The following is a 19,712-nucleotide window of genomic DNA, read 5'->3' on the forward strand; positions in this document are numbered from 1 at the left end:
TGCGCAACCAGCTACGGGTTCGTGACTGCAGGGATTCATCGTCTTGGTTCTTTCGGTAAAGTCACGTAGAAGGGGAACAATAAAATAATAAAATATAAAACAATAAAATTCTCACGACGTTTCGATTGCAACGCAAGCAATCATCATCAGGTGTGAAAACCACAGCAAGAAATAAACGCACTTTTTTCTAATTTTCTTACTGTGGTTTTCACACCTGATGATGATGATGATTGCTTGTGTTGCAATCGAAACGTCGTGAGAATTTTATTGTTTTATATTTTATTATTGTATTGTTTCCCTTCTACGTGACTTTACCGAAAGAACCAAGAAGATGATGATTATGTTGTTGTTGTTGTTGTGTCACGATGTCCCCTCTTGTGTTGCACCACCAGCAGCAGCAGGAGCCTGGCTGGAGCTGCGCTCGCGTGAGTCCGCCCCGGGCGGCGAGGGGAGGGCGGCCTTCACTTCGGGGCGTCCCATCACCTCGCGGATCCACGGCACAAACCGCGACACCTTCGATAGAATCAGAACATTTATGCTGGAGGAATCCGGTGAGCCGTGAAGCTCTTTTTCACAGGTGTCCAGTTAGGCGCGGGCACGAATGTTACAACAGCAGTACAACAACTCGATGGTCGTGCAAAGTACAAGAAAAGTAAACGAATCGCCCAAACACAAACAAATACAACACTAAACCATCCGCATCCTACCAGGCAAATGCCCACTGAAGTATGAACATGCATCATGGCATGGTGAAGTATGGTCAAACCACCCTGATGACTTACACGGAGTGTAGAATCTTTCATGCAGCAGTGGACTGACTCAGTGCTGAAGAGTATTGTTATTGTAATAGGTTTTAACCCTTTTAACTGGTACAAAATCTGACACCTTTATTGTACCAGTTAAAAGGGTAAAACCCTATTACTATACAGTATTTTGCCACTGGTAAAGGAGATCTCATAGAGTATTGTTATTATTTTATTGAACCAGGGAAGCTTTGCCAAGTCTCAAGACTTATTTTTTTAAACATTTATTAAAAAGTATATTTAATTAAGTAGAACGTGTTGTCTATATTTATTTCAAGTTGCGCATTTTGATGTAACGTCACATTTCTCACCCCCCCCCCCCTCGTCACACATCGTCACAAATGTCTGACCCCCCCCCCCCTAGTTGCGTGACGTCATTTATGGACGGCCCCTAATACCAGAAGGGTCGGTGCTGTTCTTGCGGTGGCCCAACTCTTGGGCCCGGCAAGGCTGCGGTGCCATCTAAATGATAAATTATCGGGCTGCAGTTTGGAGCTCGCCTCTGCCGAGTTGATATTTCCAGGGACACGCGATACAGGAGGAAGTTCCATGCCTCCCCCCATCGAGGAGCGGGGATCCCACCGACAGATTGTCACCGTTGATTTGTGGCACTGGCGCGGAGACGGAATGTTCATCTCTTTCGTAACAGTAGACCCTGGCAGTGGCCACCGCTGAAAAACCAGGCATAGCTTAAGTACTAAGGCCGAGTTTTTCCCCCATAACAAAAAAAACACATACACAGTGCAACCAGCCAAAGACTCCGATGCTGAAAATCTGCCTGAATAATTACTCGATCGGGATGACACGGAACAACCTGCAACCGACTTTAAACAAACTTGTCAGAACGAAGGCCGCAGCGATGGAGTCAACATTGGGCGGGACCAAATCTTCCAGGGGGTCTGGGTTCCCCCTCCCCCCCAGAAAAAAAATCTAAATTTGAAAACTAATTTCCTGCCTAAAATAAAAAAAAATCAGTAACACATAGGATGGACTTTTTTTTTTACTTTAATGTCTAATAGTGTATTGTATTACATTGCTCTGTTTTTACTCTTTTTAACCTTTTCCTGTTTAATTGTATGTAATGGCAGAGATTAGGGCTTAATAAAGTACAACCATAACCACAATCATATAAACAAAAATCAATTTTAAAGCAATATATTGGGCGGGACATTTTTAGCATATTTGAATATTGGGGGGGGGGGGGGGACACATCCCCCCCCCCCCCCCCCAATATATATGGTAATTACGGCCTTGGTCAGAACCCTTCTTAAAAAGTGTAGAGACTCGGTGAACCGTCATAACAATAATGCAACGCATGTTCTTGGTTCTTTCGGTAAAGTCACGTAGAAGGGAAATAATAAAATAATAAAAAATCAAACAATCTTATTTTATTTTTTCCATTCTACGTGACTTTACCGAAAGAACCAACAAGATGAATCCCTGCGGTCACGAAAGCTTTAAATCGAAATGCAATGCATGTTTCGGTGTGTGATGCAAGCCATCGCATGGTCACGCGCCTCCGTGGTCACGCCACCTCTCACCTTGGTGTAGACTCCATACTTGCCGCTCCGCGCGCACCCGTCGCCCCAGCTCACGATGCCCGTCAGGAAGAACGTGTCCCCGTAAAGAGTGGCGTGGGGGCCGCCACTATCCCCGCCGCAAGCGTCGCCCAGCCTCCCGCCGCCACCGGCACCGTCGTCGTCCGCGCTGCGCCCCGCGCAGAACATGTTGCGCGTGACGGCGGAGCCCAGCGCCCTGACGCACTCCGCGTGCGGCACGAAGGGCACGCTCACGGCCTGCAAGCGCCGCGGTTACCGAGAGCCAGGGGTCAAGGAGGGCATCTCGCGCGGCTCAGGCAGGTGCGGCCACGCGCAGCGGATGGGGGCTGCCTGAGTGCAGGTGTGCGCCTGTGCGTACGCAAGTTGGCACAGTAGGGGGCACAGGTGGTGCGTCAGCCACGGAGCTCGGTCAGTCGACCCGTGGCACCTGCTGGGTCTGTCCCGTGACCTCCTGCTGCCAGCGGGCATTCGACACTTCGCGTGGCCTCAAGGTGCACATGGCCTGGCACAAGCGTCGTGGTGACGTCACCGCCACTTAGTTGCGAATGGCGGTTGTTGTTGTATGCAGGGGAGCTGTGGTGTAATCGGTTAGCAGCGCTGCGCTTCGAACCTGGCGGCCCCGAGCTCGATTTCCCGTTCACGGCCAACACCGGTGGCAATTATCTGAACCGGTTCTGGGCCTCCCCTAGGTCGACTCGGCCTCAAATGAGTACCTGGTGCGGTGTGTAAACATCGCCACTGGGGAGACAAAGGCGGCCGGGCGTGGTGCTGGCCACCCACCCCATCGTGTGCCGTGCCGGCCTTCATAGGTGCTCGCTAACAGCACTTGCCCCAACAGTCTGTTAAGGCTATATGGTTTACCTTTGTCTATACACACATGCATTATTCCACCAAAGATTCCAGTGCTTTTGATGTCCTATACTACTGTACCTCACGATATTCTCGTGTGCGTTTTATGTACGTAGGATTGCTATTCATCACAAAATTGCAGTTTATGGAATCATGCTCCACGTACACATTTACACAGTAATAACCGCCGTTGTGAGTGGCGGTGATGTCACCATGGCACTTGAGCCAAGCTAGGTGCTCGGTGCATCTTGGGAGAAGTTTCGAGAGGCTTCCTGGCAGGAGGTCACGGGACAGACTCGGTTGTTATGGGTTTTAACTAAAATTAACTAAGGTTAACCCATAACAACTCCCAACTATGCCAACTTGCTGCATTTTATCCACCACCGTGCCCCACTCGTTGCGTGTAGGTGACATTAGCGAGCACACGACATCACGTGCCATCCTTCATGGTCGTTCTTTACATACGACCTGGCTCCCAGTATTGACTGTGATCGCGTAAAGCCACCCGGTACTATCCACCACCACCACCAGGCCCGGACTGGGCAGGCAAATGCCCGGGGGACCGCTCCATTCCGAGGTCCGCTGGCCCGGTTTGTGTGGAGAGATTGCAAATGCGATCAGAATAATTAAATGAATACAAATATTTTATCACCTCTAAATGCTTCATTGCTTATTTACCCTCTGAGTTGGCATTAAGTCCCATAGTCGTCGGCCCCAATGATTCTTCCTCACCGGCCAATTAAAAAAACAACAATTGCCCACAGCCTGAAATTTAGTCCGGTGTGTTAACAAATGCCCTTGCCGATTTTCCGTCCCAGCCCTTCACCGACCATCACCACCGCCACCGCCGCACGCACCTGCAGCACGCTAGCTCGTGCCGCGCCTTCGCCGAGGCGGCCCCATCCGCTGACGAGGCCGTGGATGCCCGGCATGAGCAGCTGCTGCTCGGACAGCGAGGTCGAGGGCAGGCAAAGCGGCACGGCGCTGGGGCCGAGGCGCGCGCGCGTCGCCAGCTGCAGCAGCGCCACGTCGTAGTCGCGGCGGCGCGGACCGGGCAGCGGCGGCAGCGGCGACGACGAGGAGGAGGAGGAGGAGGAAGAGGGGGCGACGTGCCGCTTGTGCAGCACCACACGCCGCACCGGCAGATACTGCTCCGAGCCGTCCAACACGTCCACGTCGTACTCACCTGCATAGAGGGTGGGGCGGGGGCAGAGGCGTAGCTGGGGGGGGCAGGGGGGTACATATGTCCCCGGGCGCCAAGGTAAAGGGGCGCCAAAATGAGGCTTACAACGTTACATTATAATCTTCTTGGTTCTTTCGGTAAAGTCACGTAGAATGGAAATAATAAAATAATAAAAATAAAACCTTTTTTTATTATGTTTTATTTTTATTATTTTCTTCTTTCCATTCTACGTGACTTTACCGAAAGAACCAAGAAGATGAATCCCTGCAGTCACGAAAGCTTGAAATCGAAATTGTTACATTATAACTTATTGCGGTGGGCGCGGCAGCCTGAAACTACTGCACAAATCTACACCTCAACCTAAAAGTTTATATATCCCGCCACACACAGCCGACATGTCATGTAATTACATTTTGGTATGTGATTAAACGGGGGGGGGGGGGCGCCAATTTTATAGTTCGTCCCCTGGGCAGGGGGGGGGCACTCAAAGACGTGGCTTGGTCTAAACGCCCCATGAGAGGCTTGTTGTATAATAACATCATTGTCTAGAGAGGGCATCAGAGACACCGGTCAACACGAACTTCGTGGGAGGTTTCTCACTCTCCTCTTCTACCCCCAGAGTCTCGAACTACCTATCCCCAGCCATCGATGAGAGTTGAAGAAGACCAAAGGTCACCGATAGAGTTCATAGACAATGACGGGCATATAGGAGCGGTCTCTCATTGGGGTCTATAAAGAATGACAAGAGTTGCCCGTGTTTTGTGACCACACCAATGATCACGTAATTGGCCAGGCCGCCCTGGGTCTTCGCTCCCACAATGCAGTGAGCGGCTGTGATGACCCACTCGTCGTTCAGCAGCGCCCCTCCGCATAAGCCTTTCCCCGTCTCGTAGCTCACGAGCAGCACCTGTCACAACCGCACCGCCACACCATGTCAGTGGCACCACTACACACAGACAACCATGCCACCAAACCCTAGCAGCCGCACCACCGAAACCCTGACAACTGCACCACTGCCCCCGATCAACCGCACCACCAAACCATGTCAACCACACCACCACAACCTGACAACCGCACCACCACTTCCTGTCAACCGCATCACTACCCCCGATCAACCGCACCACTGAAACCCTGACAACTGCACCACTACCCCCGATCAACCGCACCACCGAAACCCTGACAACTGCATCACTACCCCCGATCAACCGCAACCACCACGCCCTGTTAACCGCACCAACTCAACCCGATCAACAGCACCACAGAACCCGGTTAAGTGCACGAAGCGGTGTCGGTGTGCACGTGACCCACCTGCCAGGGACATTCTCCAGGCTCACACCTCCACCCATTGACAATCCTCAGGTCATCGCCACCTGGCGGCCCGTTACCATCCCGCACAACCATCACCAACATGATCACGACCGTGAGCAACATGCATCTCAATCACCGTCATCACCGACATCATCATCATCATCACCACCATAACCGATAGCGACATCATTTGAATCACCATCATCGCATTCGTTACCATCACCACCGTTACCAACATCACCTTCATTACCATCCACACTTCCACCACCATCGTCACCACCACCACAATCGTCACCCCCACCACCATCGTCGACATCATTGCCACCACCACAATCATCACCCCCACCACCATCATCGACATTATTTCCAACACAACCACGTCCTCAAGGCACTACCTCTGTGCTTGGCTTCTTTTTGTCTTTGTCTCCGTCCGCATGGAAACTCCACTGACCACGCACAGCACAGACACACAGCAAAGACACCGCATAGACACACATCATTAACACACAACACACACGGCACAGACACACAGCATAGACACACGGCACAGACACAGCGTAGACAAACATCATTAACACACAACACACACGGCACAGACACACAGCACAGACACACAGCACAGACACAGCATAGGCACACATCATTTACACACAACACACACGGCACAGACACACAGCATAGACACACGGCACACACAGCACAAACATACACAGTACAGACACACAGCACAGACACAGCATAGGCACACATCATTTACACACAACACACACGGCACAGACACACAGCACAGACACACAGCACACACAGCACAGATACACAGCACAGACACACAGCACAGACACAGCATAGGCACACATCATTTACACACAACACACACGGCACAGACACACAGCATAGACTCACAGCACAGACACACAACACACACGGCACAGACACACAGCATAGACACACAGCACAGACACAGCATAGACACACACCATTAACACACAACACACACGGCACAGACACACAGCATTAACACACAGCACAGACACAGCGTAGACACACATCATTAACACACAACACACACGGCACACACACAGCACAGACATACACAGTACAGGGACATTGCATGTGTGCGGCTCATGTAACTACACCGTGCAATATTTATCGTGCAGAGCTTGGGATTGCCTGGGAAGGTTCAATTGGAGTAAAAGGCTGGCAAACAGGATGACGAGTTAGAGGGCGGTTAGGGTGGTGAAGGAAGGGAAGAAAGTGTTTTGTGGAGTAGGAGTGGCAGACGGGGATGGTGAATGGAAGGTTCGGGAAGGAATGAGAGAGCAGATGAGCGTGTGGCTTGGAGAGAGCAAAGGGTGTTTTGTCGGTGGAAGTTTCCGACAACTACGAGTTTCTGCATTACCGAAAGAACCAAGGATATGAATCCCTGCAGTCACGAAAGCTTTAAATCAAAATTTAGAGTTCACGTTGTTCAAAAAAACCACAACACGTTACCAGGTAAGGCCCAAACAGGCACGTAGCTATTCGTTTAAAGAAGCGACCTGGTCATCACAAATGATAGCTCAAGGAATTGGCGTTCCATGCGGACGTTTATAGTGGTTGCCAAACACTCTAAACGCATGGCGACGTTGATTCGAAATGTGGAGGGAAAAACCGGGAGGATCCGGAGAAAAATTAACGCGACCACGGGGAAAGAGAGAGAGAGACGCAGACTTCAAATATACAGCAGGCGTCAGGGTCGGGATCGAACCCACGATCTCCTGTATACCAGGCGAGGTGGTCAACATATCCTAACCACCGTGATGATGATGAGCGAGAGAGAGAGACACACAAACTCCAAATACACACCAGCAGGCGTCAGGGTCGGGATCGGACCTACGACCTCCTGTACACCAGGCGAGGTAGTTAACATCTCCTAGCCACCGTGATGATGATGAGAGAGAGAGACACGCAGAGTCGGGATCGAACCCACGATCTCCTGTACACCAGGCGAGGTAGTTAACATCCCCTGGCCACCGTGGCAGCCCCACTTGGCAGGACTAGTCTGGTGGACTCCCTGTCACGGCAGACTCTGCGCGGGTCGTCCTGGTACAGAGTCTTCATCGTTCCAAACAAACGCCGTCACGAACACTTCTCGGGCACACTCGTAGGGGGGAGCTTTGCATTGTTGTCATATGAATGTGTATATGCAGGTTGTCATGTGAGTATGAGGTGTGTAGAGCGGTTTGCGCTGCGCTGCGCTACGAACCTGGTGACCCGAGTTGGATTCCCGCTCACAGCCACCAACACCAGTGACAATTATCTGAACCGGTCATGGGCCTCCGCTAGGTCGACTCAGCCTCAAATGAGTACCTGGTGTGGTGTGTAAACATCGCCCAACAGCACTAGCCCCAAAAGTCTGTTAATGCTACACGGGGGATCTTTGTCTTTGTTATCTTTGTCTATATTCCTATGTGAGTGCGAGGTGGTGCAACGGCCAGTCATCTCAGTCAACCCATGGCACCTGGGTCTGCCCCAGGTGACCCTCCTACCAGCGGGCGTTCGAAACTCCACGTGGCACTGAAAGTGCACCTGGCCTGGCAACAGGCGCCGTGGTGTCATCATCACCGCCACTGCTACTGCTGTTGTTGTGTTGCTGTTGTTCTGAGACGAGGGTGGCGGTGGTGCGGTGGTTGCCCACCCTGTGGCGAGCACGTGCCGTTGTCCATGAGCGCGTAGCCCTCGGCACAACCGCAGCGCACGCTGGCGTTGTTCCCTCGCTCAGAACAGAAGTGCTCGCAGCCTCCGTTCCGGTAGCCGCACGTGCGCGTGTCTGCCACGCCACCAAAGCCGAGGCAAACACACAGACAAAGATCCCCCGCGTAGCCTTAAAGGGGCTGTTGGGGCAAGTGGTGTGAGCGAGCAGCAGCTACAGCTATGAATGCCGGTACCGTGGCACACGAGGGGGTGGGTGAGTGGGGTGGGCAATAGTATGTTCGGCCGCCTTTGTCTCGCCAGTGGCGATGTTTACACATCATACCAGGTACTCATTTGAGGCTGAGTAGACCTAGGGGAGGCCCAGGACCGGTTCAGATAATCGTCACCGGTGTTGGCCGTGAGCTGGGAAATCGAACTCGGGTCGGCAGGTTCGGAGCGCAGCGTAGCGCTAACCGTAGCGCCACCGCTCCCCACTTGCGAACAAACACACATAACCGCTTTGGGTCGTCATCGCTAAGTAATACAGTATTTTCTTGGTTCTTTCGGTAAAGTCACGTAGAAGGGAAATAATCAAATAATAAAAATAAAACATAATAAAATAATTCTCACGACGTTTCGGCCACAACGCGAGCAGCCGTCCTCAGGTGAAGAACAGGTCTGTCGGGAAGACGCTGTGACTTTACCGAAAGAACCAAGAAGATGAATCCCTGTAGTCACGAAAGCTTTAAATCGAAATTTAATACAGTATTTATGCGACTTAATTGTCTAGGAATGTTGCTTTAAATTTAGACTTAAAATTTTCGTGGCTGCAGGAATTCATATTCTTGGTTCTAAATTAAAAGCAAAAAGCCCACGACGTTTCGATCGAAACACACGCGGTCTTCTTCACCTTCACCTGCAGAAGAGCGCTTGTGTTGCGATCGAAATTTCGTCGGATTTTTTTACTTTTAATTTTTGTTTTCTATCTCCGTGACTTTACCGAAAGAACCAAGAATATGAATGTTGTTTTGTCGACGGTTTGTACATGTTTACTCAAATTGTCTTTAGTTTATTTGGCATAAAGTCCAGCACTTATTTAAATTGTGATGTTGTCTGTTATTGGTTGCCGTGTACCAAACCGCATTATTAAGGTCAGGCTTAAGTATTGAACATCGCTGTTTTGACTTTCGCGGCACTTTCCAAGAACAGAATCGCCCGCGATACTCAAGGGTCTCATGTCCTGTAAAATAAGCTGCATCTCACGGGTTTCATCCAATCAGAGTGATGATCAGGAAGCAACCATGCTGTCGATTTAAAATACGGGAGACTCGATTCTCCCCGCTAATGACGGGGAGGACAGCTGCGGATATTTAAAAATCATGGATAATCTAAATTATACATTTTCCGTGGATCTTTAAGCCAATAACCAAAGTGAAAACAACACGACGCTTCAGTTTCTCTGCCATAGCACAGTTTAGTAAATTAAAACTCACAAAATAAATGATCGGATAAATCACTCCAAATGAAGCACAACTGACGATTTCGATTGTTACTTCTTCGATTTAGAAGGAATATTAACGATCGACGGATCGATGCGCGTGCTCAGTGATGACACTTTCCTGCTTCCGTGCAGAAGACTCCGCCCACTAAGTGGATGACAACAGAGCCACGCCAATCAAAATCAATAAAACTCCGCCCACCGTTGTAAAGATATGCAACTACTGTACTGTAGAGGCGATCACGTGGGTTTTGGATTAACCGGAGCAACATATTTATTCGGTTTAAGCACGTGACTTGCAATACACATTTCCCAGAATTCTAGATTTGAAGTTTTCGTGACTGCAAGGATTCATAATCTTTGTTTTTTTCGGTAAAGGCACGTAGGTGGAAAATTAAATAAATAATAGAATGAAAACAACAAAAATTGGATAAAATTTTATTGTAGTTGTTTTCATTCTACTTTATTTATTTATTTCCCCCCTACTTGACTTTACCGAAAAAACCGAAGAGTATTTCCCAGAAAAACGATGTATAACTGTTTTTAGAGTATTAATTTGGGCTTAAGGGGAGAAATCCACGAGTTATTCATTTTTGTCAATCTCAGGTGCACCGATTAATCTGCAAATCGGATAAACTGCACGCGGATAATCGAGAATCTATTGTAGATATTTGAACAAACCAAATGACATGTAAACTCATTCTAGATTTGAAGCTTTCGTGACTGCAAGGATTTATATTCTTATGTTTTTTCGGTAAAGTCATGTAGGTAAAAAATTAAAATTAATAAAAGTAAAATAAAAATAAAATAAAAATCACGACGTTTCGGAGGCAACACAAGCTTCCGTCTTCAGGTGGAACCGTCACAGCACGATAGCTGTATAGCTGTATCAGCTGTATCACAGCACGATAGCTGTATAGCTGATACAGCTGATACAGCTATACAGCTATCGTGCTGTGACGGTTCCACCTGAAGACGGAAGCTTGTGTTGCCTCCGAAACGTCGTGATTTTTATTTTACTTTTATTAATTTTAATTTTTTACCTACGTGACTTTACCGAAAAAACCTAAGAATATGTAAACTCATCCCCACGAAAAGTGTGTTTGTGTGTGTGTGGGGGAGGGGGTGTTTCATCGAGCCGAGCGAAGGCTGCCTCACTGATCTCGCAGTTGACGCCTTGGTAGCCGTCTGGACAGACGCACGAGTACGAGTTGAGCGCGTCCTTGCACGTCCCCGCGTGGCAGGGGCTCGAGGCGCATTGGTCTCCATCTTGACATGAGAACAGAGGACGAGTGCGTGAGAGAGAGAGAGGCGAGAACACCGACACGATGTTAGCTACCTCGCCTGGTATACAGGAGGTCGTGGGTTCGATACTGACCCTAACGCCTGCTGTATTATTGGAGTTCGCGTGTCTCTCTCTCCCTGTGGTTGCGTGGATTTTTCACCAGAGTCCTCCGGTTTTTCCCTCCACATTTCGAATCAACGTCGCTACGCGTTTAGAGTGTTTGGCTACCGCTATAAACGTCCGCATGGAACGCCAATTCCATGAGCTATCATTTGTGATGCACCAGGCCGCTTCTTAAAAAGCATAGCTACGTGGCTGTTTGGGTCTTACCTGGTCACGTGTTGGTTTTTTCCTCCGGTTTTGCCCTCCACATTTAGAAACTTGCGTGTAGAGTATTTGTCTGCTATAAATTTCCACGCGATAAGCCACTTCGTTGAGGCTATCATTTGTGATATGCCGGGTCGCAGTGGGCAGTCACGAAAACTTAAAATCTAGAATCAGTGGGCATTACCTGGTAAAATACAAATGTACGTCTGGGAAGCTCAAACATTGACATTTGGAGGTGTTGGCGGCACACCGGTGCAGGAGCACAACACACGGTGTTCTAATAAAATCGTCTCGTGATGTCGCTGTTGCCATTGAGTGAGCTGCAGACGTCTCCATCAAAAGCTGCCTGAGATCCTCAGCCGCTTTCCTAATTGCAACGTGTGACACGAGTCGTAATCTTGCCACCGTCCGCCAAGAAATTATTCCGAAAATGAATCGAGGACCCGTCCGACCCGAGCCTCGGGCACGAGGAGTCAAATCTGCCTTTGGAACACGGAGCAGCCAATCGTCGTCAGGATGGCTGCTGCTATACGGCAACAGTGAGTTCTCCTCCTCCCATCTCTCCGTGTAATAACAAAAGGCATTTTTTTCTCCGTCTACTTGAAATTAAAGGGAAGTGGTGTGTGATGGCATGTTTGGGCTTTACATACAATAACAACAACCGGCATTCGCCACTAAGTGGCGGTGACGTCACCACAGTGCTTGTGCCAGGCTATGTGCACGTTAAGGCCACGTGAAGTGTCGAACGCCCGCTGGCAGGACACGGGACAGACCCAGCAGGTGCCATGGGTCGACTGACTGAGATGACTGGCCGATGCACCACCTGCGCTCGACTGTGCCAACTACATACAAACAACGACAAAGATCCCCCATATAACCTTGACAGACTGTAGTGGCAAGTGCTGTGAGCGAGCACTTATGAAGGCCGGAACGGTACGCAAGGGGGTGGGTGGCCAGCACCACGCCCGGCCGCCGTTGTCTCCCCAGCGGCGATAGTTACACACCGCACCAGGTACGCATTTGAGGCTGAGTCGACCTAGGGGAGGCCCGGGACCGGTTCAGAAAATCGTCACTGGTGTTGGCCGTGAGCGGGAATCGAACCCGTGTCGCCGGGTTCCTAGCGCAGCGCGCTAACCGCTACACTACCGCTCCCCACATACAAAGACAAAGATCCCCCGTATAGCCTTAACAGACTGTAGGGGCAAGTGCTGTTAGCGAGCACCTTCCCCACATACACACACATACACACACGCATCTCACCTGCGTATTTGTACCAGAATGATTTCTGAAAAACAAACAAGCAAGCCAACAAGCGTGTGAGCTCAGCACCACTCACAGCCGCACGCGTCGAGTGAAATACTAAGGTCAGAGTTCAAACATTCAAGACGTTAATTGCCTTTGTCGCCAATGTTATTCTTCCCCATTGCGCAATCGGCGTCGTGCTCTGAGCCAAAGAATCAATTAAGAAATCTCGCCGAGCAGTGTCTATATACATAAAACCACGTGAGTAAGAGAAATGTCCCAGGCACGTAAGGTGATTTATAAATGTGTGAAATGATATCATACATGAGAGTCCTTGGTGAATAATCACGTATGAAAACTGCCAAGATAGCGTAACTACGACAACATTTAATTCCATATGGTATCAAATATATTTTCTAAACTCATTGATCGTAAACAACGTGGTTTCCAAGAGTAGCCAACGAACAAATTCACGTCACGCCAGTTAAATTTAGTTGTATTCGCTTGCAGTTACTGGCGAGTTAGATTAACCTCACAAAATTGACGATTGGTTAAAATATCGATGCTGATTATTCATACATTTTTTTTCACGTTGGGGTTAGGCAACGGGGGGGGGGGGGTAGTACTCGGTTGAAACAAAATTCCACAAGGGGGTGTACAACACAGTAGCCCAACAAGGTTGAGAACATAGTCGTAGGTTTTCACCCTTTTAAACTGGTACAAAACTGACACCTTTATTCAAGGCATCATGTTTGCAATAACCACAACACAAGTAGTCAAAAAAGCAAACAAAAAGAAGTAACTCTGATAATGATAATAATATCATTATTAGAGTTACTATCATTATCAGAGTTACTTCTTTTTGTTTGCTTTTTTGACTACTTGTGTTGTGGTTATTGCAAACATGATGCCTTGAATTAAGGTATCAGTTTTGTACCAGTTTAAAAGGGTAAAAACCTACTACTATATTTTGCCACTGGTAAAAGAGATCTCATAGTGTAAAGGTTGAGAACCACTGAGTGAGAGAACATCTCCCGCGGAAGCAGCTATCGCAGACGTCACCTCTGCTCTACGAAGAGTCAGGGGGTGACCATTTTCGAACTGCCATTGCCGCAGAGAGTCGTGGCCGTCGCTTGAGTCAGATGTTATATATTATACTGGTAGGAACCTCCTGGTTACACCAGCCCACAAGGGATTATTCTGTCCGTCCGTCCGTCCGTCGTGCAGGGAGGGGCTGGGTGGGGAGGGTGGGGCTGGGTGGGGAGGGGAGGGTGGGGAGGGGCTGGGTGGGGAGGGTGGGGAGGGGCTGGGTGGGGTGGGTGGGTAGTTGCTGGGTGGGGAGGGTGGGGTGGGGATGGGTGGGAAGGGGCTGGTCACCCCGTAGTGCCCTTATAAAACTCAACGTTTCACCTACTCACGCCGGCTTGTGCCCGCCCTCACAGTCGGGCATATTTGCGAAATACACCACGCCGCCGTTGACCCTGGCCATTGACCGAGCAACCCAATGTTCCTACCAGCTCCCTCCGCAGCAGGAATGTGTTCTTGAGGGTTCTTGTTTTTTTTAGCAAATTTAAATGCAGAACCAACTTTCAATGTGTGAAGGCGTTCTGTTGTCAAGGTGACCAGGCTCAGACTATCAACCCGCAACACTTTTAATAACCCGGTTTAATCGCATGATGCCTATCGGAGTACAACTGGAACATATTTCATACAAAAACAATGTTTCTGCTGTATGTGCCCAAAGAAAGCTTATCGCTGAACTCTGTTAATGCTCAACTCAATAATCCAGATGTACTTTGAAATATTAACAGTCTACTCAAAGTGTATGCGAGACACATGCACACGTATGGTGCGTACACAGACAAAGATCCCCCTATAGCAGAATCAACATTTTTATTTAGACTGGAGGAATCCGTTGCACCTGATGAGTTAATGAGTTAATGATGACGTCACCCTGCTGCTGCTCTATATAAGAACGGGAGGCAGAGCAGAGCCTCACCATTCTGGCGAATTGCCCGATGATGCTGGATGCAATTACCAGCGAAACGTCGTACTACTCAAATTGTAAATGTTGTGGTTTCACGCTTCAACACACCGGTGGGCTAAAGCAGTGAACTATTTCTCTTTTGTCAACGTGACACTTTTGTACTGATTGGCCGTGTCGGGTGGTGGAGGGTTACGACACATTTATAAATAACGCGATCTAAACCCAAAAACGTTGATTATGAATGATCTATGAAGTTACTTTTTCATAGGTTGTCGGAGCGCCTATGAAGGCCATCGTGGCATGGCCAGAACCACACTCGACCACCTCCGACTCCCACGTGCCGATGTTTGCACACCGCAAGAGATCGTCATTTAAGTCTAGGTCGACTTAGCGGACGTCCAGAACAGGTTCAGATATTCGTTAAACGTGAGCTGGAATAGAACTCAAGTCGCTGGGTTATCTTTCAAGGTTATATACATCACAACAAGAACAGGCAACCAGCCACGACTACGCGGCGGTGATGTCACCACGGCACTTGTGCCAGGCTGGGTGCACCTTGAGGCTATGTGAAGTGTGGAAGCCTTGCTGGCAAGAAGGTCACGGGACAGATCCAGGTGTTGAGAGTTTACAGAGAGGCCCTGTTGTTGGAGAGGGCCTGCCTCCAGGTCATCTCTGCCCAATGCCGTAACTGGTCTCGGACTCCGGATCACCCTTCGCACTTCAACAGATGACAGTGCAGATGCTGCCGGCCTCAGCCAATGAACCCATAACACCTGGGTGTGTCCCGCGATCTCCTGCCAGTGAGCGTTCCTCACGTTCACGTGGCCTCATTGGTGCACCGAGCCTGACACAAGCACCGTAATGACGTCACCGCCACTTAGTGGTGAATGGCAGCTGTTGTTGTGACCTGGCTCGCTTTGAGTAGAGTGAGTGTGGGGAGCGGTGGTGTAGCGGTTAGCGCGCTCCGCTACGAACCCGGAGACCCGAGTTCGATTATCTGAACCGGTCCTGGGCCTCCTACTCGCAAACGGCCCTTGCCCCAACAGTCTGTTAGAGGGCTATACGGGGGAGCTTTGTCTTTCTTGTGTGAGGAGTCTCAATGCTCACCGCCGCCTCCTTGTCGGGGAAGATCTCCATGGCTTCCTCGAGGCTGCAACGCTCCTCCATGCATTCGCGCTCCAGGGAGCCTGGGAGGAACTCCTCCAGCCCGTGGTCATTGACTCTGCGCACTCGCAGCAGTCGAGACGCCTCCCGCCTTGACACGAACACTGGCGGTGGCAGGGGGGGGGTGGCGGAGATGGTGATGATAGTGAAGGAGTTGGCGTTGGTGGTCGTGGTGATGAAGGTGGTGGTGGTGGTGACAGTGGTGGTAGCGGTATTGATAGTGGTGGTGTTGATTGTGGTAGTGTGGATTTGGATGTTGGTGGTGGTGATGACAGTAGTGGTAGTCGTATTGATGGTGGTGGTGTGGATGTTGATTGTGGTAGTGTGGATTTGGATGTTGGTGGTGGTGATGACAGTAGTGGTAGCGGTATTGATGATGGTGGTGTTGATGTTGATTGTGGTAGTGTGGATTTGGATGGTGGTGGTGATGACAGTAGTGGTGGCGGTGTTGATGGTGGTGGTGTTGATGTTGATTGTGGTAGTGTGGATTTGGATGGTGGTGGTGGTGATGACAGTAGTGGTAGCGGTATTGATAGTGGTGGTGTTGATGTTGATTGTGATAGTGTGGATTTGGATGGTGGTGGTGATGGTGAAAGTGGTGGTAGTCGCAGCAGTGGTGTTCGTGTATCAATAATAATATTAATGAATAATATTTATGTTAGTAGTAATTGATTATTGTTAAAGAAGGCTCAGTCACAAACAAATCCACCTTTGAGTGTGATCGGGTTTTTGTTTCTTACAGCTTTGTATTTGGGAATAACTGAGAGAGAGAGAGAGACCAACAGTAACACCATCACTGCTACGTTCTCTCTTGAGAAGAGACGGCAACTTGACAGTTTCCGTTCAACCAAGTTGGAGAGTTAATCTCCCCCAAAAAAGTGCGGCAATCAGGCGTCAAGGTTGACATCGCCACGAGAATATTGTCATCATTGATTGTGCTCGCGTCCCTTCACTGGGTGCCGAGTTTGGATTCTCTGCTGAATGGGTGACCCGGGCAGTTTCCGTTGCGGCCCCTCAACTATGGAATTCCCATCCATCCCAGATGTTCAGTCCTCCAAGGCACTCGGCTTATTTAAAATACATCTGTTCCAAAAGGCCTCTCGACTTGGTATTTGTATCTGTGGGGTTGCATTTGGTGGGGTGTTTTTTTAATCACTAGCCTGTGTGCTTTTATTCGGTGTTTACTGTGTTTTTTTGAATCGCTATTAATTTCGTGTTCTTGAAAATTCGTTTTTTTTGGGTTGAATCGCGTGCGGTGGCTGGGCATGCGGGCTACATGACCCAGCCAACGCAGCCTTGCCTGCCGGAGGAGCTCAGTGATGGGAATGTGTCCAGATCTTTCAAGGATTTGTGAGCTCCTCACACAATCCAGCCTGTTTAAACCCAGGATGGATCATAGGCATGCCAGCCTGAATGTTTCTAACCGGCGCAGATGTTCCATTAGAGGGGTCCAGGTTTCACAAGCATGGAGAAGGGAGGGCATGACTGTGGCCGAGAAGACTCGAAGCTTCGTGGGGAGCGACAGACCAGGTAGCTTCCACACAGCATTGTGCAGTCGATGAAAAGCTAATGCCGCCCGACTGAATCCGAGTGATACTTCTGCTGTCAAACCGGAGCTGTCAAACCCGCTTACACACTCACCAATTCACATGCCCACTCTCCCACACGTTCACTCGCCCATATACTCACGTCACTCACCACGCTGCAGGTCATAACACCTTTCTTGCTCCTTCTCTCGCACTGGTCGACTTCGGAATTCCCTCCCATCGTATCTTTCCCCCAAAATTATTCCCCCGCCACCCAATAAAAAAGTCAAATTGTACCCCCGAAGCTCAAAAAATTAGCAGCGCACAGAGCATTATTGTAGTACTCTTAGGTTTTTTCGGTAAAGTCACGTAGGTAAAAAAAAAAATGATTTGCATTTTATTTTTTACCTACGTGACTTTACCGAAAAAACCTAAGAGTATGAATCCTTGCAGTCACGAAAGCTTCAAATCTAGAATCATTACTGTAATGCCAATGAGCTTGGTATCACACTCCACACAGAGCCATCGCGAACCAGGCAGTCCCCGTTACATTCTGCACGTGAATGACTGTAGCGCTGGATTGTACCTCCTAGAATTGGGTTGCGATTTTCGGTGGCTTTTTTTTACAGTTCATATTTCGTAAAGTAAATATCACAAAAAGTCATAACAGCAGCATACATCGCATGAGCATCACTGTGGAGAAAGTCAACAGTGTATGTCTGTGGAACTTCTTTCGCGCCATACGTAGCCAACCGTGCCAATCGGAGATGCAAACAATGGTTGTCCGATGGAGAAACTCGACCCCGCCACGGGAATGTGGAATTTCAAACACTGACTCAGGGTTCTAGATTTGAAGCCGGAAGTTTGTGTTGCCTCCTAAACGTCGTGATTTTTATTTTATTTTTATTTTACTTTTATTAATTTTAATTTTAATTTTTTTCCTACGTGACTTTACCGAAAAAAACCTAAGAATATGATTACTGACTCAGGGCTTTACACGGGAGACACGAGCATCAATTTGAGCAGCAAATCAACGTTTGACTTGACTCCGAGTAACAGGCACCAAAGAATCTTCTTGGTTCTTTCGGTAAAGTCACGTAGAAGGGAAGTAATAAAATAATAAAAATAAAACATAATAAAACAATCCTCACGACGTTTCGGCCACAACGCAAGCAGCCGTCCTCAGGTGAAGAATGAGACAATGCCAAGCTAGGAGCTTATATATAAGCTGCGTTGGAGGTGGAAGAAAGAGCGCCTTAACAAAAGAATGTGCATATGAAGAGGAATTTAGCATATATGCACATTCTTTTGTTAAGGCGCTCTTTCTTCCACCTCCCACGCAGCTTATATATAAGCTCCTAGCTTGGCATTGTCTCATTCTTCACCTGAGGACGGCTGCTTGCGTTGTGGCCAAAACGTCGTGAGAATTGTTTTATTATGTTTTATTTTTATTATTTTATTACTTCCCTTCTACGTGACTTTACCGAAAGAACCAAGAAGATGAATCCCTGCAGTCACGAAAGCTTTAAATCGAAATTTAGGCACCAAAGAAGTTCAACATTCGTAGCCCGTGCATGCTTAACGAGATGACAAGGGGGAAATGAACAACGGGGTTTTTGATGAGACCAACGTGATTCACCGTCTCACTTCACCGCTGCATTCGCTTGAAATGGACCGATCCGTCCTCCGAGCGACAGGGTGACGCTGCGAATACCTGCAGTGGTTGCATGGAGGAGGAGGAGGCAAGATGAAAGCAGAAGGAGTTTCCACGGACGCAGCGACATGTCGCGATGGAGGCCTGCTACCCTATATATTGTTTTGGAGTTGGGAGGTTTTGGCTGAGCGGACGCGAGGGGGGAGGAGAGTCACCGCCCTCCTCCCGCCTCCCCGCCAAGGCCATGGTGGCTTAGCTGGGTCAAAAAGCCAAGCAAACAGAACGCGGGGGCTGATAATGGCAGAGGAGGAGTACACTTCCAAACGAACCCAAATTAAATTTCGATTTAAAGCTTTCGTGACTGCAGGGATTCATCTTCTTGGTTCTTTCGGTAAAGTCACGTAGAAGGGAAGTAATAACATTATAAATAATAAAACAATACAATAAATCTCACGACGTTTCGGCCACAACGCAAGCAGCCGTCCCCAGGTGAGGACCAGGTCTGTCGGGGAGACAGCGTCTGAAACGTCGTGAGAATTATTTTATTATGTTTTATTTGTATTATTTGATCACTTCCCTTCTACGTGACTTTACCGAAAGGACCAAGAAGATGAACCCAAATTAATTTCTCGCCCGCTCACTCACTCGCTCGCG

The 19,712-nt window shown here is 48.9% G+C and overlaps 1 protein-coding gene across 2 annotated transcripts; it reads right to left on the reverse strand.

The window, feature by feature from the left end:
- Nucleotides 1-300: 300 nt before the first annotated feature.
- LOC133355391 (coagulation factor VII-like) lies at nucleotides 301-19,222 on the reverse strand. 2 transcript variants are annotated; one of them, XM_061572662.1, is made up of 11 exons: nucleotides 19,119-19,222; nucleotides 15,822-15,982; nucleotides 12,746-12,770; nucleotides 11,032-11,142; nucleotides 8,380-8,511; nucleotides 6,098-6,148; nucleotides 5,703-5,764; nucleotides 5,166-5,301; nucleotides 4,069-4,397; nucleotides 2,345-2,599; nucleotides 301-513 (listed from the first exon to the last, which is right to left on the reverse strand). In XM_061572662.1, exons 1-11 carry the CDS (start codon nucleotides 19,186-19,188, stop codon nucleotides 361-363), a joined length of 1,485 nt encoding a protein of 494 aa, XP_061428646.1. In that variant the 5' UTR covers nucleotides 19,189-19,222; the 3' UTR covers nucleotides 301-360. The 2 variants fall into 2 exon arrangements, with proteins under 2 accessions (XP_061428646.1, XP_061428648.1); XM_061572664.1 differs by lacking the exon at nucleotides 8,380-8,511.
- Nucleotides 19,223-19,712: the final 490 nt, after the last annotated feature.

The sequence above is a fragment of the Lethenteron reissneri genome, chromosome 51 (genome assembly GCF_015708825.2).
Source record: "Lethenteron reissneri isolate LAM-NWPU_2019-01 chromosome 51, ASM1570882v1, whole genome shotgun sequence".
NCBI classification, from domain to species: Eukaryota; Metazoa; Chordata; class Hyperoartia; order Petromyzontiformes; family Petromyzontidae; genus Lethenteron; species Lethenteron reissneri.